Source organism: Sesamum indicum, linkage group LG7, assembly GCF_000512975.1.
Source record: "Sesamum indicum cultivar Zhongzhi No. 13 linkage group LG7, S_indicum_v1.0, whole genome shotgun sequence".
Classification (NCBI taxonomy): domain Eukaryota; kingdom Viridiplantae; phylum Streptophyta; class Magnoliopsida; order Lamiales; family Pedaliaceae; genus Sesamum; species Sesamum indicum.
This window is the reverse complement of record NC_026151.1, coordinates 11,443,206-11,468,254: the sequence shown is the minus strand read 5'-3', so window position 1 is coordinate 11,468,254 and position 25,049 is coordinate 11,443,206. Positions and strand designations below refer to the sequence as shown.

The following is a 25,049-nucleotide window of genomic DNA, read 5'->3' as shown; positions in this document are numbered from 1 at the left end:
AAAATTTAACGTCACCCCACTCATCATCCATTCGATATTTCTGGGAGCTTCTGGCAGCAATCATCATTCATTCCATAATTCGTTCATACAAATAAAGCAATCGCAGCTACTGAAAAGCTGTGAAAGTAGTAACATTAACAGCAGAAATGGCGGAGGAAGTGATCAACAATAACAAGCAGGTGATATTGAAAGACTACGTGAAGGGGTTTCCCAAGGAATCTGATATGTTGGTCACAACCTCCACTATCAAGCTTAAAATCCCTGATGATTGTCACCACGCAATTTTGGTCAAGAATCTCTACTTCTCCTGTGATCCTTACATGCGTAATCAAATGAACAAGGTCCAAGGGAACGACCCATACTCCTTGGTCCCCGGCTCCGTAAGTCACTTCTCACCCTAAATTCTCCATGGGTTCTTCTTTCGCTTTTTGTTTTTCTGATTTATATGCCTTCTTTGACACTTAAGATTATTGTGGAGAACTAAGGTACGAGTACTGCTGCAATAGATGATATCGATATTTATGCTGCAGTTAATTGAGTGATTGTATTTTGTAATTGTGGATTGGAAATTCTTGATTTTTTCCATGAATTTTATTGCTTAGTTCTGAGGAAAAATGTAAGATACGGAAAAAGTTATATATTTTTCTTAATGATTTTCTTAGCTCATGAAGGTAGAGCTTCTCTTCTTTTTTCTTTTCATGAGCAAAAAAGGTCCACTTTCAAAAACTATTTTAAAAAGTCATCTATCCTTTTCTACTTTGTTGTTTCTGTAATGAAAAGTGCAGAGAATAATTTCAAGTATCTCCAAACCAACCAAATTGCAGAATTGGTTGTGATATCTTCTGGGTTCACATGTCATGAATTCTGGCAGGCATTTAACTCAAATCTTGTTTTCTTGAAGGAATACATAAAAACTGTATCTGCTCAGTGATGCAAGTTGCAAGTACTTGTGCAACTTTATTAATCTGGGTATGTAACTTTGTAATTTCTCTCAACTCAATTTCCTTTTCTTTTTATTCTTTCCTATGACAGCCAATTGCGGGGCACGGAGTGGCGAGAGTAATAGATTCTTCTCATCCTGACATAAAGAAAGGTGACCTGGTTTGGGGATTCACACGGTGGGAAGAGTACAGCCTTATTAGAGATCCAGACACTTTGTTTAAAATTCAAGACACCGATGTGCCGCTCTCCTACTATACAGGAATTCTTGGTGAGTTACCAACTTTATCCCTCGGCAAAAAGAACTGATGAACAGTAATACCTACTAAGTTTTAGTCAAATCGACATCCTTCCCGCCTATGAATCATTGGTCCCTAGTGATGCACATATCACATGTATATGGCATCTGACAGCATACAACTCTCTTTGTAAACTCATTTCTCTAAGTCCTTTAGAGCTGCTGTTGCTGTTTCTTTCTATTTAGGTATGCCTGGCATGACTGCATATGCTGGTTTCTATGAGGTTTGCTCTCCCAAAAAGGGAGAAACTGTTTACGTTTCTGCCGCGTCTGGAGCTGTCGGTCAGCTTGTTGGTCAGTTTGCAAAGTTGATGGGGTGTTATGTCGTCGGAAGTGCAGGGAGCAAAGACAAGGTTAGCATCCTCTGTCTAATATGTCAAAAACTTTGCGTGAAATGTCTGTTAAAGAACAAATGGAAGTTCAGTTTCTAGTACCTGAACCCAATGGTTTACTAACTTGTCCTTTCGTTGGTTAAGGTTGAACTCTTGAAGAACAAGTTTGGTTTTGATGATGGATTTAATTACAAAGAAGAGCAGGATCTAAATGCAGCTTTAAAGAGGTGAGTTTTCATCTTCACCTTTGTGCCTCTGAAAACTAATCCTTGTATCTCCACCTCTGAGTTTCATTATGAATATCTTGAATGTTCTTAAATAAGGCAAAGGTAGTCTTTACTGTGTCATATACATTAACACATATTTCAGCCTATTAATAGTCTGAAATGTTACAAAGCTCGTTGTCCAAATAAATCTTTTCTGACTAGGTACTTCCCTGATGGGATCGACATATATTTCGAGAACGTGGGAGGAAAGATGCTCGATGCTGTGCTTCTCAACATGAAGACCCATGGCCGCATTGCAGTGTGTGGGATGATCTCCCAGTACAACCTCGAGCAGCCTGAAGGAGTGCACAACTTGTTCACTCTGGTAACAAAACGGATCCGTATGGAGGGATTTACTGTTCTTGATTACTACCATCTATATCAGAAGTTCGTTGACATGGTTCTTCCTCTTATCAAGGAAGGAAAAATCAACTATGTCGAAGACATAGCTGAAGGCCTTGAAAGCGCCCCAAGCGCCCTTGTGGGGCTTTTCTATGGTCGTAACGTCGGGAAGCAGGTTGTCCTCGTGTCTCGTGAGTAGGTGTATAGTCTCTCTATGTATGGCGTTGGGCGTGTCGCTCTGTCTATGTGATGTTAGCATTGTTAATACTTTACTAGTAGTCGCGAGACATTCAATGTAGGTGTAAAATATGACAAGAATTCACTTAATACATATGTATAATATTGATCCGATTAAGATAAATAAAATTTTGGGTTGTATGTGTATTATTTATATATCTTTTTTAAATCAATGAAATGAAAGTGGTGGTTATCATGACTGCGATATATTTACAAAAACATTCAGTAACTTGAGAAAATACAAAGTACAATAGAATGGAGGGGAGATGGGACAAAAACAAGAAAACAAAGACTATTGAATGGAACAAGAATAAATAATTTAGTCCACACATATGGTAAACATCAAAGTGATTACTCTATTCCCTTCAACTTTACTAATACAGTATGAATATATATAGCAATATATAATTATGTGCGTGTGATTTGACTTGCAATAGATTGAGTTTTATATTCTAACTTCTTTTACATTTATAGTACATTTAAAAAATATAAAATATTAAACACGATATAAAATGCAAAACAGTTTTACTACAGTAACATTCAATCCCGCCACACCTATTTGAAAAGTAAGTTACCATACAAAATTTGAGAAAGAATCATATTTTATTTTCAAAAACATAAGGATATAACTATTTTGCATCTAAAATATAAAAAACTAATTGTAAGACTACTTTTAGAGGAAAAATATGGAGAAACTCAAATATGATCTCTTTTCTTACCTTACAAGCGGCCAATTGTTCAAAATTCCATTTGCTAACCTCATGGATAATTGCATTACCTTCACAAGCAAGATCGTGTCCTTTATTACGAGCTTTTACACATACTTTTAGAACTACTCAATTAGCCACAACACCTGGTTCATTGCTGTATAATTTTAGTAAAAAATAATTAATAATTGCACTAACTCCCACAAGTGGCCTTTTTAATTGACCCTCTAAGCAATTTCCTTATACCCTAGACAAACCAAATCGAATCCTAATTAGAACGCCAATTTCTTTTGAAGAAACTACCTGTATTAGTTATCTAAATAACTAGTTATTTTCAAAGCAATATACAGAGCCTCGGCAACAAGTATATTATTTTTCTTCCATTTGCTTCTCTTAAAATAAAGGAAGCACATAAACTAGAAGTCAACAAAACATACTTGGGCAAGATGGTACATAACCCCTTCTCTTCGGATGATTACTCTAATAATTCCTTTTTTTAAGACGGGCCGTTTTGTATCCACACTTAGTAGGTTTCCCCCAAGGCGTAAGTGAGACTCGGCCATGACTCCCACTACTCTTACTCCTTCCTTCCCCGCCACCATGGGGATGATCAACTGGGTTCGTTGCCACACCTCTAACCACTGGCCTCTGTCCCAGCCATCGGCTTTGCCCAGCCTTTCTCAGCTTCTTTGATCCATGCTCTGGATTTGATACCACCCCAATTGTCGCCCTACATTTCTTGTCTATCAATTTCTTGGTCCCAGATGGCAGTTTTATCTCGCAGTACCTAAAATAATCATCATGTGAGCTATAGGAATAACCAAATAAAATTAGTACAAATATAAAGTTGATGTAGCATAGGCCATAAATGCGATATCCAGAAGTTCTATGTGGGACTGGCATATTGCCGTTGCACAACCCTCAAGATGAAAAAGGTATGACCCTAAAATTATTCATGCTGCATTTTGATCAATCATATATAGTTGTACCTCCCTGCAACGTAAACCAGCATACCATTTCCTACACAGCCTCCATCCCAAGACCACGGCATGATAAAATATAGGAAGCTGATGTTGGATATAACATTTAAAATATAATTTAGGGGTACGAAAAAGCCAAGACAAGGAAAACTTTTTAGAAATTTCACTGACTAGAAAACAATCTAGCAGTCGAAGAAACTAGCTCAGCAAGCTCCTCTATAGTACGCCAGGGCTCTGCTTAGCATGAGCGCAAGCTCAAATGCTCAATCTCATGCATGAGCGTTGACAAGAAATCATATTGTTCTATTGAAACTATTACCTGATAATCTCATATTTCTTTCAACAAAGTCAAGACGCGACTTTTTGCAAGGGAAATCAAATTCACAGGAACAAAATAAGGAAGAAAGATCCAATACGAATATGAGAAAACAAGCATTAGACATAAATTCTGGAAAAACAGATAGAAGAACGACGAAGAATGTTACCGCTCCTCTTCCTCTATTGCTAGTACTAGTTTCCTTTTCACAGTGGAATATACAATTTGCATGAATTCTCTCAAATTGGCTACTTTTAAGAGAATTCTTTGGGTATTAACACTACTGCTTACCACAATCTGTCAATTCCTGTTGCCAACTTGACAATATCATGACACACAAAGAAATTAAATGCCTGGAAAAGCATTTCAAAGTAACCCCACTCAGTTATCAAACCATGACACAAGGTATCATTGATCTTTAGAATTTGAACTGTACCTCTGCATGTTTATTGATCTCCCCAAATACAAGGGCCATTATCCAGAACTTTGTCAATCAACAATATGCAAGAACCTAACAAAATTTTCCCAAACCTTTATACCTGGTTGACCTATTCGGCTCAGTAAGTATCTTCGCCGAGGTCCCTGCGGCGCGGACCAGTTTCCCACCCTGCCCTGGTCGAATCTCGATATTGTGTATCTGCATCCCGATTCGCATGTTAGAGAGAGGCATACAGCTCCCAATTTGAGAGCTTATGTCCAGCGTGAACATCTGGCTCATCATCGACTTCCATGATGGCACTGATTTAGGCTCCACCTTCTCAATACCACCTGCATATTGCAACATCATGCTAACAGCAAACTCATAACCTGAAGGGCGATCACATGCAAACCACATCAAAATTATGTAAGCGTAAAATAACTGGGGCAATGTGTAATTAATTGATCTGAAATTTGCTTCAGTGGGCACAATTAATTAACATGGAGATGATGATCAGGTTTCGGCTACGATTCATCGTAATTCTGCTTCAGTTTTCCCATTTTTCGTCCTTTCTGTTTCCAGAAACCATTGCAGAATCCAACTAAAAATTAATATCATCAAAAGTTTGCACCTATCATTGTTCTTTCATCCATATTTAACAAATCACACTACAATTGACGAGATTACACGAAAATTACCAACCAAATTGGAACAAGAACGTAAACGGTATATGTAAACAGTTGTATGTATCCATCCACATGCAGAGAGAGAAATCGGGGTTACCAGAAGAGAGAAAACGCGAAGGAGTGTGAAGTAAGGAACGGAAGAGGGAAGGCGAAGCTGCGCGAGCTCTGTAGAGCGCCATTTTCTTGATCATGTGAACTCGCAGGGCTTAAAAGTTTTGGAATATGGAAGGTTTATGAACTGATCAGAAGCGAATCAATTGGAATCTACATATTGTATAAGTATTCAGGTAAAATATATACATATAATTTTACATTTTTATAAATATATAGTCTATCTATATTATATATACAATTATTAATATTTTTAATCTATGGGTATGTCAAATTTTATTTTTTAATATTTAATTATTTTTTTTCTTTTCTCAACATTTCATTTTTGTCTCTCTTCTTAACTTTCTATTTTCTTTTTTCTCAACTTTGGCGTTTCTTTTTCTTCTCTTATTTTTTTTTTATTATTTTCTCATGTTTTATACTTTTTAATATCTCATTGATCTAATTAAAATAATAATAGTTTTTAAAAATTTTAATTAATTATATACACATGTAAATATGCCACATATATATATATATATATATGCATTGGTAATAAGTTGATAGAGATATAATGCAATTATCAAGAAAAATGAATTTCTATAAACAAATACAGAGATAGAATATATCTATATACTACCTACTAATTTTTTCAACTGGTTTTACAAAACTTAAATATTTTCTAGTTTTTATTACTGTGTATTTTAATACATATATTGGTTAGACATAAAATATGTGTGATATGTAATAATGCATTAAGACGTATGGAAATGGGATCAGCTCCAGCCTCCATCGTAATTTGCTCAGTCATCAACATATCACTTGATCGACGTTATGCAAAAGTTTGTTCTGAAACTGAGTCCTCCTCCTCCTCCTCCGCTTTCCCGTTTTTTAAATTAAACATCGAGTGGAAATCGGGGAGATGTCGGTACTGGTGGAATCATATGATGAGATTGGCGAGGTAACTTCGAATTTATATCAGTATTCCCACTAATACCTTATGCGCTTTGAGAGAACAGGTTTGCTACTTGCACGATCACCTGATCATTAACTCACACTCACTCTTTCTGCTTCATTCTTATATCTGGGCCACAAAATGTTGTCCAACCTCATCCGGGGCTGCCACCACTAAGTTCAATTGTGCGACCATCTGCTTTTGTCTAGGGAAACCATCCAACTCCCTAGCGGACCTTTTGGCTCATAGAGCGTCTCCCGACAAACCGTTTTCAATCTATGATCAATGTCCGCCTTTTTGTATGTCTGTTGTAGCTAGGGATAAGCAGTACTTTGTTTCCCGACTTACTTCTACCCTATGTACTAAAACGGTTTAAGTTATATTAAGCTATGAATTGTATTTCCGTTTCAAAAAGGAAAACAAAAAACGGGGGGAGGAGCATGAAAAAGGAGCAGTCATATATTAATGAGGCTTGCATCAATAGAACAACGATGGTTCTCAAGGAGCAGTCAAACCAACAATATTGGTTCTCAAGATGCAGTTGACCCTGAACTCAACGGACATGACAAAAGACAAAATTTTCTGCACATATAATTTAGGTGAGAATATCAAATTCTTTCATCTTTGCCAAACAACCAAAGAACAGAGGAAAACGGCTTTCAAGCAAATCAGACTCTGCGTCACTGCAGAGTTCAACAAGTCTGGAATTAGAGTGGATAAGAGTATCCACGAAGGTACCTAGAGTCAACACCTGATTCCCGAATTAATGCCAATCTGCCAGTTCTCGCTACCTGAAAAATATTACAATAGTGGTATGTAAGTTTATCTTTGAAAAGCTTGTAAGAAGGAAGCTTTCAGACTATTTCAATGTAAAAGACTTGTCAACATCTTTCAGTGGTTATAGCATAGAGAACACAACATTTTTAGATCAACTAACTAGATCAAACAAAAATCAGAAAACACAATTTTGTGTAAAAGATAAGCAAACATCTCAATTGTCACATAATAGAGAACATGTTAGTCCAAAAGACCTGCTTGGATAAGAGAATCAACTTGTATACTGGAGCAACAACCTTAACACAGAAATGAAAGATATGTTCGTTCCACAAAGAATTGTAAGTAACAATTTAGAAAATTACATTATTCCCCTTAATATAAACATATGCAGATAATAGTTATTACATAACCTTCAACCTTGCTGGTTTCCCATTCTAGTATATGTATATATAGCACAAGTTATTCTAAGATTCACTCAAATGCCTTTTAATAGGTCACCACAGTGCATGAAAACTAAATACACCAAGAGGATATAACTTATAATAAGTGCTGCAAAAGGAGCCTACTAGATAGCATGAACGACATACCTCACAAATGCCGTAGGGTTCCAACAATCTTTGCAAGGCAACCATCTTGTCTAAATCTCCAGTCAGCTGGAAGTTACAAAAAGGAAATCAACAAAAAAAAAGGAAGAGAAATTAAACAAGGACAAAAGAAGTGTTTAGACTAATATATGCCATCTTAAATCTAATATCAGCAAATAACAGTTTCCATGGTAATATATCCCCTGTTCAGTCTCAAGTCTAATATCAATGATGTATAAACAAGTCCAAATGCTGCATTTCAAGTACACCCTTGTTGATTTATTGACTCAACATCCATATAAGTAAACCACCTAGTACTGGTTCTGAAACCTCAAATCCAGTAATAACTGACAATGTAGTTTTACCTGAGGCAACTGATGCTAATAACCCCTATAACCTCTCTTCCTTTATTTACATATTACAGCCTCCCTCATGACATTCAATTTTATCTTTTAGCATGTCAATAACATAAATATTTACCTCGAGAGTAATAGTGTGACCGGAGACGTCAACAGCTTTGGCTCTAAATATACTAGCAATATCAAGAACATTGCGGCGAGCAGCAGCATTGACAGCGATTTTGATTAACATCAATTCCCGCTCGGCAAAAGGTAAGTGGGTGAGATCCCGGACCTGAAAATTACAATGATCACCAGTCATTTCATTGTTCAGAAGCAAAATAGAGTCAACAGAATACGGAAACAAGTTACATTAGCTACTATAATGTAAGAGGTTATGTTAGCTACTATAATGGCTTACCATGAAAAATATAAATGCTAAGCACACAAAACCAACTGCAACTTAAGCATAAGTTGATCTTTATGGAAATAACAAATTCTATCACAAAATAAAAGATTAAAAGCATAGTCATGAAAGAAAATATGAAGCACCAAATAACAAGTTCCAGATTACAAGTGAACATCTGAACAAGTGGTGAGCACAAAAATCCATTGATCATTATGCAATATCATGTAAATATCCAACACAACTTGCAAGATACACTAACAATACTGTGATCTCACCTCATGAACATCCACCAATTTATAAAGTTGCTGTACCAACTTCCTTATTGATTCATCTGTTCCAGGAACAACAGTGGTAATGCGTGAATGTCCCTCTACTTCAGCATGACCAACAGCTAAACTCTAAGAAAAAGAGCAAACACACAAATGAACCAAATGCAAAAAATAGGCAAACCAAAAGAACAAAGAAGTCATGAACAATTCGCAAAAAGATGAAACTAAACTACAGGACGTACCTGAATATTATACCCTCTTCGAGCAAAAACTCCTGTGACAAGGTTAAGGACTCCAGGAGCATCATTAACAACCAGGAAAAGAGTGTGAGAACGAAGCCCAGTAGTCTGCAAGCTTCAACCAGAATATAAGCAAGTGCAATCACCACAGAGAAGTTTCAGGAATAATATCATTTTAGAACTGCAATAAACCCGATAAACCTGAATATATTTCTTGATTAAACAGGAATAATAAGACTTTCCAAATATATAATAGGCAAACTTAAGAAAATTCTACTAAACATGTCTCATTAGTATCTTCATTGAACATATCTATTACCCCTTGCATTTAAGGAATGGGTTGGAAGGTCATTGTATATTCAGAGAATTAACTAGCATCAACAGACTATCACCAAGACCAGCATTGTCAAGCAAATGTTTAAAAGACAGAAAACGAAGACGAGAGACAGAGGGAGGTTTCTTACATCTTCGTCATTCAGTACTCCCCAGTGAGCATCAAGAACTTGGTTGACTGAAATGTCAGAAGATTCCACTGGGTACACATCTCCCTTCATACAATAAACAAATGTCTTAGCTATTAGCTAGGCAATCAGCACTCTGACCATAAGTACAAAACTCTATTAACAGGGTCTACAAACAGCAGGAGGGAAAAACAAATAAGTTCAGGACGTAGCCAAGATGAAAATAAATTCAGTTGTAAAAAAAACAGTCCTCAGCAGACTACAACATGCATAAATATTAAATGGTTTCAAACGAAAATCTCATGAGCATTTCTTACAACTACATCTCTCTTACTGAAAAGTTACTCTTCATAAATATACAGACTAATTTCAACATTGTTTGAAGGGTAGACATCGGGCATGTTTTCTTGGGTAAGGGTAATTGAAATTCCGGTAATGCATTTGTTGCGCAAATCATATATAGATTTCATAGGTCACCACCAGTCATTTATCTGATGCATATTGGGATTACATGGGCTAGGTTTTGATTTATTCTTTTGCCTTTTCTCCCAAGCCTATAGCAAGTAGTACATCAGTTTCTAGAAAGCAGAGAAAAAAGGTAATGCAATCAGAACTAAGATTACGCAAAACACAAACAAAAGATTAATACAAATTCATTCTCAAACTGGTTCAGAATACCAACCGCATATTCAGAATAAAATTAAGGTGAAATTGCTATGAGCGAAATATAATTACTTCACATTTCATCCCTAAGGCTAGTGAATATCATACCCCTGCAGATGTATCAGATCCTCCAATGGGAGTTTCTGTTATGGTACGCGAAATAGTATCCACTGGCCTTGTTGCTTCAAGATCTGGATAAGAAGCGGCTGAGAACCGCCAAAAGGGAGCAGATTCACCCATCTTTTCTCTTCTCAAGGCAATCTAGTCGGAACCACCAAGCGACATGAATTCACATAAAGAGAAAATTAAAGGTAAGAGAAAAAAATTTCACTAGTTCATAGTTTATTTACTTTTCCTGTCCTGGCAATCTCTCTGATTCCAAATTTACTTAAATTCCTCTGCACTGCAACCATCTTCCCTGGATCTCCTGTTACCTATACAAACAATATCAGAAACTTGGGGTAATGAATATCAGTGCATGGTAATCTCCAGTTCCCAACACAACAGGTTAAAAAGTATATCAGATGTGCTCCATAGAAGACTTAAACGTAGTATAAGAGACTATGTATCAGCACAAACAAATTGAAACACCCAGCATAAAGCTACACTCTCTTTCCAGTTAACAAAATAAACAAATGATGTTTGGCAAAGGCTGGAAGCAGCATTCCCGGTCACACAGTAAACAGTGCTGCTGAAAATACTTTAGGGGTTAGAAGTCATTGACAAGCTCTGTAAGCCTTGAAATGGAAGTTCTTTATGAAGATTCATGAGGGAAATATAACAAAAGCAAGCTGACCAGAGAATAAAGCCATCCAAATAGTCCAACTCTAACCACACCTTTGTTTTGAAGAAGGCAGCATATTATTAACATAAAGCACGAATTACAATCAATCTGCTCCTTTCAAACATCTTCATTGCCTTCTTGGATATGCATGACGAAGAATGTTCTCAATCAGTAGACTTTAGATTACCCTTACAGTCAAATTCAAAGGCTAGGATAGGAGCATCCAGAAGTAATCAATCAATAGAACTACTCTAATCTATGGAATACCAACTGAATGTGCAACAAGACTAAGTGTAGATGAAAAGTATACAAACAGGTGAAGTGCCAGATTTGTAGAACAAATTTCAGTTACGGTACACATACAACAAGAAATCTTAAAATGCATAGCAGGAGTGGTTCTCATCAGCAACTTGTAGCCATCACCTCAATAGTTAGCGAGTGATCAGAGATGTCCACAATTTTTGCCCTAAAAATGTCCACTAGCCACATAACCTGGAGAATAAAACCAAAGGAATTAATTGATAAACAAGCAAGAAAGAAAAAATTGGTATCAGAGACCTATCACAATGCAAAACCTGGTACTTAATTCCCTAAACTAGGACAAAAAGCAAGTAGTATGAGCAACATGAAAAATCAAAAAACTAACATCCAAAGAATCAAGCATGACCACCTCTGCTCTATATTTCGGGTCTGCATTGATTTTGATGAGCATTAATTCCCGTTCAACTTGTGGCTCCTTCGAGATGTCTTCAACCTGGTTGTCAAGTGTATACAAACATTAGAAACTAAATTAAATGGGAGCAGATAAGCAAACCAATAAATTAAAACTAAACATAAATGTATTCGTGATGAAAATGTTAAAAAGATCAAATAGTAACAATTAACTCATCAGTGAGAGAGACTATGCCAAATGATCACGAATAAGATCCTGACCTTCAGTACATTCACAAGCTTCTGGAGTTGTTCCATAACTTGTTGTAGCACCCTTTCAGTTCCAGATACAACTATAGTGAAGAGAGCCTTATCCCTGTTCAGTCCCACAGCAAGTGATTCAATGTTATATCCTCTTCTAGCAAAAACCCCCGCGATTCGGTTGATCATCCCACTTTCATCACCAACAAACACGGAAATTGTGTGGCGTTTAACCCTGAATTTATAGTCATGAGGATATATAAACAATTTAGATATGTCATGCAGGCATCTTACAAATGAGTGAAAACTGAAAGTTGATTATTTGAGCAGGCAACCAGAATTATCATCAAAATTGTGGACTATACTTGAAGCAAAAAATAAAAAATCTAATTTCTTTTGCTGGCCAAGAGTTTTTTAGTACTCCACGAATACCAATGAACATACACTAAAAACCTTGATCATAAGAGGCGTATACAATCTGATGCTGAGCATGGTTCTAACAATAGAGAAGTGCCGAATTTTGAACTGAGAGGTATGAAGTAGCAAACAGAAAATAAAGTAGATAAACAAACAGAAAATATCAAACAGCACAGATACTTTGGTCTGGTGGCGGCGAGAGGAGGATCTGAAACGGAGAGAAGATGGTGGTTTTGCTTATCCCCATGCGCAGTTTGAGCATAAACCGGAAGCCTTCTTCTGGCATTTGATGAGAATTTAAGCGAGAAAAGGGCAATACTAGGTTTGGGAATGAGGTCCATGGAGTGTGTGGATGCCTGAAATGGTATGGAGTAAGGGGCAACAGCCGCCATGGGAAGAGGGTAGAGGGTGTTGGTGTGTGAGGTTTGTGAGTGGGCGTTGAAGAAGGCAAAGCCGAAGGAAGGACGGACGGACTACGGTTCGAACTGGGTCTCAATTCTACAAATAAATCTCATTCAAACTCAATGCTTATTAACTCAATGCTACATCATACATATATATAGAGAGAGATATATAAGTAATAATAATAGTAATAATAGGTTCTTTTTAAATGAATTTGGTGTTATATTTTTTTAAATTCCATTCCTATAAAAAAAAAAAAAAGCATATGTATAAGACGATAAATAAAAATAAAATATAATTATTAGGATTTTAATCTAAAAATAAAAAATAAAAATTATACGCAATGGCCTTTTTCCCCCTACTAAAAAAACCCCCCTTGTCAACTTTATAGAATTGCTCCATTTTGCCTTATCCAAGAAAAAAAAAAGAAAAAAGTTTAATCGGCAGCGAGTCTCAATGTCTCGCATCACCCCATCACGTATAAGCCCAATTCTCTACCCAAAACTAACTAAATCATCATATAGAAAATCAAAATTTATACAACATATTGTATATACATAGCAAGTTTGGAGTACCTCCTGCCTTACACCACACCAAGTCCAGTTATTACATTGCCACACTGCACTACTAACCTACTACACACCATAGTCCACACCAATTAACAACTAATAACCATTTCATCACACAAAAATTACAACCACCACTCATACATCTCATCTCATCAATTACCTACGTATATGAGGCCGTCTCACAACTAGCAATAACCGCTAGAGGGAATTTCCGGTGAATAGTAATTCCCTCACCTTCAAACATATCCAATTCTTCACCTCTCCTTCCACCAGGTAATGAAAACTCAAAGTTTAGGACCAGATTCGCCAGCGCAAGTTCTACAATTCCCAAGGCGAATGCAGCACCAGGACAGCCTCTTCGACCGGCCCCAAATGGGATCAACTCAAATTGCCCTTTGAAATCTACCCAACTATTCAAGAACCTTTCAGGACAAAATTTCCTAGCATCTTCCCACAATTTTGCATCTCGTCCTATAGCCCACACATTGATGACAACACGTGTGCCTGCTGCAATGTCGTAATTAAATAGCTTGACATCTTGGGTTGATTCTCGAGGAACGAGTAGTGGGAGTGGAGGATGGAGCCGTAAGGTCTCTTTCACCACGGCTTTCAAGTATGGACATTTATCCAAATCCTCTTCAGTTATAGTTGAACTGGATCCAGCAACGTTCTTCAGTTCATTCTTCAGTTTCATGGTGACATTCTTGTTTCTTATGAGCTCGGACAATGTCCACTCTATAAGAGTAAATGTTGTATCCGTTCCAGCAGCAAACATGTCCTGCAACAGATGATGACGAAAGATAAACAGGGGCTCAACAACATGGGCTTAATGTAAACCAAGCTTAATCATGGTGGTATTAGCTTGGATCTGTGGCTTCGCATCCATAGATTCAGCACAAATTTTGTTTTACATGGAAATAAATGCTATTAGTAGAAGAAATTACTAGTGTGGTGCATTGTTTTGTTCCAGCTCTCAGAGCTCAATAAAAGAGATGAAAAACTTCTTGACTGGAGATATTTAATGGTATTTAATACTATTCAAAACAGACACCACAATTTATTCGCAACTAACATGCATTCATGGTATTTGTAACCTTCTGATTTTGGTTTCTTGTAATGCAAACTAAATACAAGGCTGTCAGAATTCAATGATGCAGGGGATGTTCGACACAACTTAAGTGGTAATTAAGCAGGATTGACATAACTGTCGATGGTAATTTTAGCGCTTTTCTATGTTTTTGACATTATCCGACTTCAGTGATATTTGCTTCCTACTTGTCTGGATCTGAATGTTTTGCAGTAGATAATCAAGGCTTTCTGAATCAATTTTCAGTCTCCCAATGCAGAAAGCATGCCGATTTAGAATAAATCTAAATGTTTTCCTTCAGATCGACTATAGCATCATTAGAACCTCTTTTTTTAGGCTTTCAGCAATTTTTATGACCAGCACCAAAGAAAGCAAAAACTATGATCCTAACTTTTAGAAGAGACTAATATGCTTATTTTTCTTCTTTCATTTAGTCTTGTTAAGACGATTACTTTCTGCATTTGCTAAAGAAACCACTAAAGTCCAAGAATAAAAACATAAAAAATAAAATAAGATAACAGGGAGACTCTGTTCACCTTTAGCAAGACTTAATTAAGGGTACTTCTAGATACAATGGATAAATACATTCACATATCCTGAAGTTCAGATACATACAGAGAAACCCCTCAATGTTAAAAAATTACACTGCAGCTGATGCGCTCATACTTGAGAAGATTACATAATGTAAACTATGCTGAACACAATGAGTATAACTTTTCAAAATCAAACCATCTTTTTTGTAATATACTCAAATATCAAGAATGTCTGCAATTATTACTAAAAACAATGCTTACCAAGATGAGAGCTTTAATAGAGATTGCATCAAGAGCAAAGCCACCCTCCTCATTCCTTTGAATTTCAAGCAAAACATCCACAAAATCCTTCCGATTTTCGCCTTCCCCTTCGCCACCACCATCATTCCCATTCCTCCTCCTTTCATCCATGTGCTCTTTCACCACAAACTCCAAAAACTCATCAAGATCTTTGGCGATTTTCTTGACTTTACCTCTCATCCCATTTACATGTTTAATCCACACAAGCCAAGGAATGAACTCACCGACATTAAAAGCACCCAATAATACCCCTAATGTCTCCAAAACCTTCTTAAATTTCCTCCCACCTTCCCCGTCACTGTACTTCCTCCCCAAAGCCACTCTACAAATTATATCATTTGTAAGAGATGCAAATGTCTCACCCAAATTAATCACTGATCCCTCCAAACATGATGTCCTAATCTTCTCCACCATAAGTGAGACTTCTTCCTCCCTAACATTTCTAAAAGACTGAACTTTTTTATTACTCAAGAGCTGATAAACACAAATACTCTTTACCTGCCTCCAGTACTCACCATAGGGAGAAAAGGCTATGTCTTTACAGTCGTAAATCCCACTTGCGACACTTGATCTTGGCCTGTTTGAGAAAATTGGGTCATGGGTTTTCAGTATTTCTCTGGCTGCATCAGCAGATGAAACAACAAGAAGTGGCACACTGCCCAAGTGAAGAAGCATCAAGGGCCCATATTTTGTGGCCAAAGATTGAAGAATTCTATGTGGGTTCAGGCCAAGTTGATGGAGGTTTCCAATTATTGGAAGCTTTGGTGGCGATGGTGGGAGGTTCCTGGAGGGTTTTGGAGGAGAGCACCACTTCCTGATCAAGAAAATAGTGAAAATAGTGAAAATAATGAAAATGAACAATGTGTAAGAAAACATGATGATTTTGCCGGAAGGTTCTGAATTCCGGATCTTCGGAGCATATATGCAGGGTTCTTTGAAGGGAGAAATATGATGCAACTACAAGAAAAGTGTTAATGGTAGGGATATAAACTGCTGGATGGCAGGACAGAGTTTGTCGACATGCCTAGGCTATGAGGATTCGGCGAGTTTTATCCATCAATCTTTTTCTTTTTTTTTTTTTTGATTTAGTTCCATCAATCTTACGTTGATGGTAGCCTTCTTTATCACATGCCTGCCTTAAATTTTTGCGTACATAGGTGTTATTATACTCTCACAATGGCTATATATGTTGCGTGCATAGGCGTTAAATTTTTGCGTACATATGTTGTTGCACTAGAAAGTGGAACCTTTTTCTAATTTTTATACACACATACATTCATCAGCATATACGTACGCTTATGGTAAGATCTGAAATTTTATTCAAAATGACGTGCCATCTGAAAAGTATAGTTATTTTTAACATACTTATGCATAAATAGTGTAAAATATAATACATATGGCTTGTGGTAAGATCTTCATATTCCAAAAAATATCATTATGTCATTGATGATTATTTGCTAAGAATGGTCGAAATTATATATCAATCACTCACTAAAATTATGGGATAATTACGCTTTCCTTCCTTGAGGTTTGGTACAATTATACATAAATTTTTTTTAATTAAAAAAATTACGTTTAGTACTCATAACATTTATTTTTATTTAATGAATAGATCCCTAATTCATTAGTTAAAATTCACAGTCTTAGCTGATATTAGTAAAAAATTAAACAAATTTATACCATGTTGATTAATGTATGCTAAATAAACAATAGTTTATTACAAAACTTAAAAATTATAGTAGATATATATCCATTAAACACTATATTTTCAAATTTGTGGTGAATATAATTTAATAAATAATATATTATTTTACACTTATGATCATTTTATCAATTGTCCGCACACTATCAAAGAAACCATCAGTAATTTATGACATCAATAAATATGCATGTGTAAAAAGATTAAGAGAAAAATTGCATTCAAAATAGATAGAGATAATTACATTTATATACTCATAACATGTGATTTATTTATATAAATTATTATTATTTTTCAATAATTACATAAAAAAACCCATCAAAATATAGGATCATAGGAAATTGGTTGACATAGGTATATATGTATGAATTATGGAGTTTTCCTTCACTCATCATTAGCACTAGTTGTCAATTTTGATAAGAAAGTGTCAATATTCATGTCAGAAGTGCCACCCTCACTCACTGCCTCCTTAGCCAAATCCCTCCACTTACTACCATTCCTCTTCATTTCTTTCCGCTTCTCCCCTTCCATCACCTCTCTTATACAACCCTCAATCTCTTCTCTCCTCACAATCCCATCCGCCTCGGCCCTAACCCTAACGCCTACACCCCATACGTCTTGCACGAGCTTAGCACCCGTCGACTGATCCGTCCACTGTGGCATAACCACCAGGGGCACTCCCAAGCTCAATGCCTCAGTCGTCGAGTTCCATCCACCATGCGACCAAAAGCAACCGACTGCCTTATTCGATAGCACCTCCAGTTGAGGGCTCCAATCTACAAACAAACCCTTGTCGCACGATGCTTGCACAAAATCTTTTGGAATCTTTTCTTCCTTGTCCGAAGCCCTAACAGTCCACAAGAAGTCGAAATTGGTGTTTTTCAAGCCCCATGCAATCTCTTCCATCTGTCTTTTTGGAAGATTGCTCATGCTACCAAATGCTATGTACACAATTGAAGCTGGGGGCTTAGTGTCAAGCCAATTGATGATGCTGGATAATTGGGTGTCGGATTGGAAGAGGTTGAGATCATAGTTGTGGTCATTCTCCACTCGCTTGTCCAAATACACAGATGGGACTGTCGGACCAATTGTTATCAGTGGACACACTTTTGTCATTGAATCGATAACCTACCAAAACCAAAAGGGTGTTTATTGAGAAAATGAAAGCTCCTCCATATTGATGATGATCATTCAAGAAATTGTTACTTGGTTGCCTATGTTCCAAGTTAATAATGATGCAGACGACACAAATATCCACTTGTAATAGAATATACATATGTATATATATATATTATAAAGGCATATATGTATATATATATAATTAGGACAAAGATTGTTTGAAGTAATCAAAGGATTAGATCTCAACAAAAGTTGATAGAGAAATGCACAATATTGTACTTGATTCATTGTGACTCAAAAAGGACACATTACTGATCAATGTGTATTCGTATACGTACAAACTCTTGTACACGATTTAACATATCCCCTTTAGAATTGCTACTAGTGATATTATTATTATTATTATTATTATTTGACCAAATTAATTATTTTTATAAGGAGAAAATATATTTTCTCATATGCATTAATGTGTGTAAAGATATATAACTGCAGTTTAGTTAGAAAAAATTTATTTGATCTACGATAAGTTTGTAATAACCAATTGGCTTCATTCTACTTTTTTGCTAATGTGATCAGTTTACTAATTGATCATAGATCTGTTTGTTGAATTGAAACAAATATTAATTAAGGGTACTGACGTAATTTTTCAAACTACAGAGAGTTTACGTATAATTACATAAAATTGACCTTAGGGGATGATGGTATAATCATCCCAACTTATTATTCCAGATTTAAAATTGTGTTCCAAGATAATATTTCATTTTTTAACAAATCTTTTTTCACAATTGCCAATAATGAAATTATTCATCATCCAATTGATATATTCTAGCTAGCTAGGAACAAGAAACACATAAACTAATTAATCATATTAATTTTGCATAACTTACTGTCTCTTCCAACTTGTAAAATGTGTTGACGAGCACAAAATCAGCCTTCTCCACATTCGAAAATTGACTCAACACCATCTGAAAGTAAGCCGGGTACGACCCGTGCACGTATATGAACGATGGCATGTCCGATAGGTCGAGCGGCGGAAGCCCCGGAAGCTCCACTGGAGGCGGCGTGGACAGGGGAAGTGTTAAAAGCCCATGATGGGCATAGTAGTACACATAATTAACTGCACAAGATTGTGTGAAGAAAGCAGCTCCCTTAATGGCATACTTTTTGGCAACGTCTAAAACCCAAGGCAAAAAGGCATCATAGACTATGCAATCGAAGGTGTTGTTACAGTCTTGGTACTTTTGAATAAGTTGTTGTAGGGTTTTGGAGCCCGCGACTTCCATCCGTGTTAAATAGTCGGCGACGTTCTCGGCTTGCATAAAGCCACCATCGTCGCATCCATCGGAGATGGTGTCGATGGAGACGGTGTCGGATTTGGGAGTGGTGGTCTTGGAAATGAAGTGGGTGATGGCGAAGGTTGCTTTGGCCCCTTTGAAGACCAAGCGCTTGCAGAATTGGAGCATGGGATTGATATGGCCTTGGCTTGGATAGGGAACAGCTAAGATGTGAGGTCCATATTTCTTCCCCTCGTCCGCCATCATATCAAAATAACCACTTAAGTCCCAAAGGAAGTGCTATATATGTACACATATGTGTGTGCGCTGGCACGCATGTTTATTTGTATGTACAGGTTTGCTTAGGTTGGGTGATTGAGTTTGTTCTTAGCTATTAAGTCTGACAATAGAGTCGATAGATATGACAAAATTTGATTTATTTTTTGTTGTGCGGCATGTAGAAAAGCAGACCACCACTTTTTCTTTTTCCTTTTTTTTTGTTCCTTCCTAAATCATAACTCTGTTATTGATATATTGCAATATTTTGGTAAACGAATCAAAATGAATTTTGAGTCTAGTAAATTATTAAGTGACAACTTTGTTGACTCTATAATGATTTTTATCAGTTTAACAATAATAACAAGTTTATCTAAATATATAGTTATCGTTTAAGGTTTTATTATTATTGAATCATATCTAAGGTATTTCTCATCAAGATTGAATGTTTGCAAGTGTTTTAGAGAGGTGCTTTTTAATTTTTAATTTCAAAAAAGTACTTTTAAAATATTTGGGATATAAGTTTCTACTTTTGAAACGGTTAAAAAAACGTCTTTTTAGGCCAAAAGCTATAAGCATCTTTGGGGTTGCTTCTAGTTCTAGCTGTTTTGATTTTTTGTAAATAAATTAAACTTTATTTTTGACTACCCAAAGTACTTCTAGCAGCTTTGATTTTTTTAAATAAATTCAATTTTATTTTACTATTTTATCTTTATTATAATAATTTCGATCATTACATCTCAATTTTCACTTTCATTCATTTTTTGCGATTATTTTCTCTTGAATTTAATACTAAATTGAATGGATGTCAGAGTGTTAACGTGTTGTTTTGCAGGTCCAATTCTCCAAGTCTCTTTACTTGTTGATTTAGGTCCAAGACCAAAGCCCAAAGCTTGTTGGACCCGTATTATTTTCGTATGCATCAATATTATTTCATTCACATATTATTATTTGATTAATTAATAAAATAATACTTTTTGCAATCATGCAAGTTTAATTAGATGAATCAACTAAACACATTTTTTTAGATATTGTTAAAAATAAACACGAAATATATTTAAAATAAAATTTATGATTTTTTGTGAAAAAATAATTATTATTAACAAACAACAAATGATATAATAAGCCAAAAATAATGTCTCTTTAACATATAGGGGACAAAACAGTCGTTCATTAATTAAATTTATTTTTTAAAAAATAATTTTTGAACTTTTATCTACTTGTTACTTTTTTTTTTACAAAGACTACCTACTTTTAATTTAACACCATGGATTGAATGAAAGTGATTATTTTGCAGGGAAAAAGAAAAAAAAAAAAAAAAAAAGGAAAAAGACAAAAAGAAAAAAAAAAAAAAAAAAAAGAGGAAAAGGTAATAAAGTGACAACTTTAGCTTTATCCAGTCCTGCCTCAACAAATCTTTCTTCCTATGAATATGTAAGCAATAAAACTTGAGAGGGTAGAATATATCAAAATTAAGGATTCGAGAACATAAAATGTCAAACTTAAATTTTGAAGGATGGAAATTATTAGAAGGGGGTAATTGTAGGGAGCAAAGCGCAATTATCAAAAGAAAGAGGGAGCAAAGCGTGAATTATAATAGAACAAGCCCGAGCTGCAGCCCCATAGTCCTTCAATGGCGCCTTGAATTGATTCGACGCACTTTCCACAACGTCATCCATCACCATCAGTTCATTTCCTTTGTGCTGAAGCCTGAATGTCATGAAACCTCCAAGAAAACCTGCTTCTAACCTCCTATTCAAACCAACAACTTATTCAAGAAATCATGATAAAAATCCATCTTTGATTTCTCAGTTCTCAACACCAGAATCACATAAATTGCAGAGCCCACCTATAATCCACCTTTTCTCCTCCAAGATTCTTCCATGTTCATCCCTAATTCCGCACAACAGCCACAATCTTCATTCACCATACCAACCAAAACCGACCAGCAAAATCACGTATTGTGGCTGCATATCCCCAAAGCATGGATCTTTATGTGCCAAATTTCTTGATTCCATTGGAAAAACGAAACCCATTTTCAAGCCCTTTCATATCGACCAAATGGCACCGAGATTCACGCAAAGACGAATATTTTCATCTTCAAAATCAGACCCTATTGCTTCAGATCCTGTCAATGTCGTTTCCACTGTGAATTCACCATTGGAGGGCTCCTCTCCCCTTGATGCTGGCTCTTCAATAAGAAAGCCCATCAGTTTATGGCCTGGCATGTACCATTCACCTGTGACAAATGCATTGTGGGAAGCAAGATCAAGCATTTTTGAGAGGCTTTCAGATGTCCCAGAAAATGCCCCTCGACAGAGTGAATTGGTAACAAAGACTCCATCAAAGAGTAGGACGAGTGTTTTGTATAAGTTCTCTGATGACTATATACTTAGGGAGCAGTATAGGAATCCCTGGAATGAGATTAGGCTGGGGAAGTTGCTTGAGGACCTTGATGCTTTGGCTGGAACTATATCCTTTAAGGTACTCTCCAACTTGTTATTGTTGGGTCTTGCGATCTTTTATTGACTTTGTGGTGATATCTGTTGGTTTTAACGCTGCAATGTTTAGAATTATATTGAAACTATGTTGGCGTTCTCATTGATTTTGCAGTCAAACTTAGCCTCTGTTTTTTGTTGATTTATTACTCTCCCTCATTTTCTAATCCCGTATGCACCAGCATTGTTCCAGTGAAGATAGCTCCACTAGGCCCTTAATATTAGTTACAGCTTCAGTGGACAAGATGGTCCTCAGGAAGCCAATTCCGGTCGACACTGATCTAACAATAGTTGGCGCTGTTACTTGGGTTGGGAGATCATCCATGGAGATTCAACTAGAAGTGATGCAATCCTCAAAAGGTACCTTTTGAGATCACATTCACGTTATCTTCTCTTATTTGTGAATGTAATTGTTTTGGAGATGAGGCTTGTTTCTTTCTTTATGTGATTAAACTGTCAGCTTAGATTGAAACTGATATGACTACGTTCGCTAGTTCAGCAATGTGGACTAATATACACCGCAATTGTAACTTTATTGGATGAATATGGTGTTGTTGATACTTCAGGTGCTGTTAAAAGTAATTTTCATTATATGGTAATGAGTTGAGAGCTTTGAAATTAGATCAGCAAGAACTGAAAATTAAAGGTAGCAGATACAGGATGATATGACCTCAGTAAAGTTTATCTAGTTAGCCTCAGGGTTTCAGCTGTTGGAGAACATTATTTAGACTATTCAGAGGAAAATTCAGGAAAATTCCAGGTTGTACTATTTTTGTTGGCATGTTACCCTAGTTGCCCAGCTACACGTTCCACATTTTTGGGACATGCTATCTCATTATTCAACAGTTTTATAGCTATTGTCCAACTGCTTCTCAGAAACTAATTGTGAAAACATTCTATAACTTCAAGTTTTATAAGTATTGGAAAAAGGAGAATCAGAGATAATTTGTAGACTTTACGTTTTGCTTACATGTATTTATGAACTTGTGGTATTTGCTTGTGTTGGGCGCAGAAGCAATTTGGATAAGTCATTTTCTGTTTCCTTATAACTAGTGCTATTTGCTTTCATATGATCATTCATATTTCCTTTTCTAGCAGAAACATCTGATCCCTCGGAGGCAGTTGCTCTTACAGCTAACTTCACTTTTGTGGCCCGTGATTCTAAGACTGGAAAATCAGCTATAATTAACCAGATCTCTCCAGAAACAGAAAAAGAAAAATTGCTCTGGAATGAAGCAGAGGAGAGGAACAAATTGAGGAAAAAGAAGAAAGGAGAACAAAAGAAAGAAATTAATGATGAGGAAGTGAAAAGGCTCAACGAATTGCTATCTGAGGGCCGAGTGTTTTGTGATATGCCAGCTTTGGCAGACAGAGATAGCATTCTTATAAAGGACACTTGCCTTCAGAATTCTTTAATGTGCCAACCACAGCAAAGGAACATTCATGGAAGAATATTTGGGGGATTTTTGATGCGAAGAGCTTTTGAGCTGGCCTTTGCAACTGCTTATTCCTTTGCTGGAAGTGCACCTTGCTTTGTTGAAGTTGATCATGTCGATTTCCTAAAACCAGTAAGTTGATAACTTGCAGTCTTTCGTGCATGCAATAACTGTCGCGGATGCCTTAATACAGGGTGGATATGTATTAGTACATTTTTGGAGTATCTGGGAAAATAAAAACACTGGATAAGGTGTGAGATATGGCTGGGGGAGTATCAGTTACATTTGCATACGGCTAGGGATTTTTTCTAAAAAAAAGAAATCATGGCCAAATTTGTCAAAACAATAACCTAAAGTAGTCTATTTACTTTTGTCTTCCATAAAGATCATAATTCCAGAAGAATGAGAGAAGACACAAATAACCTTATATTTTCTTTTCTGGTACAGGTTGATGTTGGAAACTTCCTACGTTTCAATTCTTGTGTGTTGTATACAGAACTTGAGAATCCAGCACAACCTATGATTAATGTGGAAGTTGTTGCTCATGTTATGAGGCCTGAGCTTAGATCCAGTGAGGTTCGCATATTATACTTCTCTATGATCTATGGTATTGATATCTTCATATTTCATCAAAATATTCTGAAATCATACACATGTTGCATAGTCTAAAATATCAATAGAATTTTACGTTTAGGTGCTATTTTTGTTAAGAAAGGTTTCTCAGTCAATTGTGTGGAACTAAGGTATATAAATGTAATTGGATGGGAAGTTGTTTCTGAAAAATGATTTCAAAAAGAACTAAGAACCTATTTCTATAATGTGCTTGGATGGGTTAATTTTCAAGAAAATGTTCATAATAACGTTTGTTGATGTGAAAGAGTTTCCAAGAGTTTTAGCATTTGGAGATTAAAGTAGGTGGGAAATAGTTCGGAAATAATTTAGGAGAAAATGCATGTTTCAAGGGAAAAGAACATAAAATATTAATTAAAATTTCTGCAGCTGCCTTCATTTATCATCCTGGAATCTCATCCAACAACAAATCAACGGTTTCTTAATAGTAATGCATGTATACAATCTTCTTTCATTTTCCAATCTTCCCAAGTTTTGAAGAAATTGTCACTTATGTCGGCCCTTGTGTTTGGAAAATATTTAGGTATCCAACAAGTTCTACTTCACATTCACTGTCCACTCAGATGCACTGAAAAATGGTCTGAAAATTCGGAATGTAGTTCCGGCGACTGAGGAGGAAGCACGGCGAGTGATTGAACGTATGGATGCTGAGAGGTCGTAGAATATAATTCTTGTTAAGAGCTGGTCAGATTAACCGGATAGGTTAATGGTTTCTGCCCAGATTTTCGTCTTTGAAATCTTTTTATAGTTGATTTAGAACTAACTGAAAGCTATTTATTTGTGTAGATAAAACTGATTGGAACTGTA

General features: G+C 36.1%; 6 protein-coding genes across 8 annotated transcripts; 2 read left to right on the top strand and 4 right to left on the bottom strand.

Annotated features, from left to right (window-relative positions):
- Positions 1-2,568, top strand: LOC105167155 (2-alkenal reductase (NADP(+)-dependent)). Its single transcript, XM_011086747.2, has 5 exons — positions 1-380; positions 1,033-1,210; positions 1,424-1,590; positions 1,714-1,796; positions 1,998-2,568. Exons 1-5 carry the CDS (start codon positions 147-149, stop codon positions 2,374-2,376), a joined length of 1,041 nt encoding a protein of 346 aa, XP_011085049.1. The 5' UTR covers positions 1-146; the 3' UTR covers positions 2,377-2,568.
- Positions 3,321-5,809, bottom strand: LOC110012334 (60S ribosomal protein L2, mitochondrial-like). The gene is made up of 3 exons (XM_020695516.1): positions 5,619-5,809; positions 4,957-5,185; positions 3,321-3,908 (listed from the first exon to the last, which is right to left on the bottom strand). The coding sequence occupies exons 1-3, from the start codon at positions 5,710-5,712 to the stop codon at positions 3,602-3,604; spliced, it is 630 nt and encodes a 209-aa protein (XP_020551175.1). The 5' UTR covers positions 5,713-5,809; the 3' UTR covers positions 3,321-3,601.
- LOC105167154 (acetolactate synthase small subunit 1, chloroplastic-like) lies at positions 7,008-12,959 on the bottom strand. 2 transcript variants are annotated; one of them, XM_020695515.1, is made up of 12 exons: positions 12,600-12,959; positions 12,024-12,237; positions 11,737-11,844; positions 11,514-11,582; positions 10,657-10,740; positions 10,415-10,567; positions 9,647-9,730; positions 9,186-9,290; positions 8,950-9,072; positions 8,408-8,560; positions 7,931-7,996; positions 7,008-7,357 (listed from the first exon to the last, which is right to left on the bottom strand). In XM_020695515.1, exons 1-12 carry the CDS (start codon positions 12,809-12,811, stop codon positions 7,274-7,276), a joined length of 1,455 nt encoding a protein of 484 aa, XP_020551174.1. In that variant the 5' UTR covers positions 12,812-12,959; the 3' UTR covers positions 7,008-7,273. The 2 variants fall into 2 exon arrangements, with proteins under 2 accessions (XP_020551174.1, XP_011085048.1); XM_011086746.2 differs by having other exon boundaries at positions 11,761-11,844.
- On the bottom strand, positions 13,323-16,452 carry LOC105167153 (cytochrome P450 71A21-like). Its single transcript, XM_011086745.2, has 2 exons — positions 15,272-16,452; positions 13,323-14,168 (listed from the first exon to the last, which is right to left on the bottom strand). Exons 1-2 carry the CDS (start codon positions 16,184-16,186, stop codon positions 13,551-13,553), a joined length of 1,533 nt encoding a protein of 510 aa, XP_011085047.1. The 5' UTR covers positions 16,187-16,452; the 3' UTR covers positions 13,323-13,550.
- On the bottom strand, positions 17,272-19,720 carry LOC105167152 (UDP-glycosyltransferase 74F2-like). Its single transcript, XM_011086744.2, has 2 exons — positions 19,016-19,720; positions 17,272-18,137 (listed from the first exon to the last, which is right to left on the bottom strand). The coding sequence occupies exons 1-2, from the start codon at positions 19,667-19,669 to the stop codon at positions 17,394-17,396; spliced, it is 1,398 nt and encodes a 465-aa protein (XP_011085046.1). The 5' UTR covers positions 19,670-19,720; the 3' UTR covers positions 17,272-17,393.
- Positions 21,263-25,043, top strand: LOC105167151 (acyl-coenzyme A thioesterase 9, mitochondrial). 2 transcript variants are annotated; one of them, XM_011086742.2, is made up of 5 exons: positions 21,263-22,162; positions 22,359-22,536; positions 23,272-23,744; positions 24,060-24,188; positions 24,766-25,043. In XM_011086742.2, the coding sequence occupies exons 1-5, from the start codon at positions 21,398-21,400 to the stop codon at positions 24,901-24,903; spliced, it is 1,683 nt and encodes a 560-aa protein (XP_011085044.1). In that variant the 5' UTR covers positions 21,263-21,397; the 3' UTR covers positions 24,904-25,043. The 2 variants fall into 2 exon arrangements, with proteins under 2 accessions (XP_011085044.1, XP_011085045.1); XM_011086743.2 differs by having other exon boundaries at positions 21,273-22,162; positions 23,275-23,744.

Excerpts from the sequence above, each read along its gene's own strand:
- LOC105167152 (XM_011086744.2), bottom strand. The coding sequence starts at position 19,669 with ATGATGGCGGACGAGGGGAAGAAATATGGACCTCACATCTTAGCTGTT. Across the intron at positions 18,138-19,015 it reads TTTACAAGTTGGAAGAGACA|GTTATCGATTCAATGACAAA; the intron begins GTAAGTTATGCA and ends TGGTTTTGGTAG.
- LOC105167153 (XM_011086745.2), bottom strand. The coding sequence starts at position 16,186 with ATGTTTTCTTACACATTGTTCATTTTCATTATTTTCACTATTTTCACT. Across the intron at positions 14,169-15,271 it reads CTATTAAAGCTCTCATCTTG|GACATGTTTGCTGCTGGAAC; the intron begins GTAAGCATTGTT and ends CATCTGTTGCAG.
- LOC105167151 (XM_011086742.2), top strand. The coding sequence starts at position 21,398 with ATGAAACCTCCAAGAAAACCTGCTTCTAACCTCCTATTCAAACCAACA. Across the intron at positions 22,537-23,271 it reads AGTGATGCAATCCTCAAAAG|CAGAAACATCTGATCCCTCG; the intron begins GTACCTTTTGAG and ends TTCCTTTTCTAG. Across the intron at positions 23,745-24,059 it reads ATGTCGATTTCCTAAAACCA|GTTGATGTTGGAAACTTCCT; the intron begins GTAAGTTGATAA and ends TTTCTGGTACAG.
- LOC110012334 (XM_020695516.1), bottom strand. The coding sequence starts at position 5,712 with ATGATCAAGAAAATGGCGCTCTACAGAGCTCGCGCAGCTTCGCCTTCC. Across the intron at positions 5,186-5,618 it reads TTCGCGTTTTCTCTCTTCTG|GTGGTATTGAGAAGGTGGAG; the intron begins GTAACCCCGATT and ends TGCAATATGCAG. Across the intron at positions 3,909-4,956 it reads GAGCCGAATAGGTCAACCAG|GTACTGCGAGATAAAACTGC; the intron begins GTATAAAGGTTT and ends TGATTATTTTAG.
- LOC105167155 (XM_011086747.2), top strand. The coding sequence starts at position 147 with ATGGCGGAGGAAGTGATCAACAATAACAAGCAGGTGATATTGAAAGAC. Across the intron at positions 381-1,032 it reads ACTCCTTGGTCCCCGGCTCC|CCAATTGCGGGGCACGGAGT; the intron begins GTAAGTCACTTC and ends TTCCTATGACAG. Across the intron at positions 1,211-1,423 it reads CTACTATACAGGAATTCTTG|GTATGCCTGGCATGACTGCA; the intron begins GTGAGTTACCAA and ends CTTTCTATTTAG.
- LOC105167154 (XM_020695515.1), bottom strand. The coding sequence starts at position 12,811 with ATGGCGGCTGTTGCCCCTTACTCCATACCATTTCAGGCATCCACACAC. Across the intron at positions 11,845-12,023 it reads AGCTTGTGAATGTACTGAAG|GTTGAAGACATCTCGAAGGA; the intron begins GTCAGGATCTTA and ends CTTGACAACCAG. Across the intron at positions 7,997-8,407 it reads GTCACACTATTACTCTCGAG|CTGACTGGAGATTTAGACAA; the intron begins GTAAATATTTAT and ends TGTAACTTCCAG.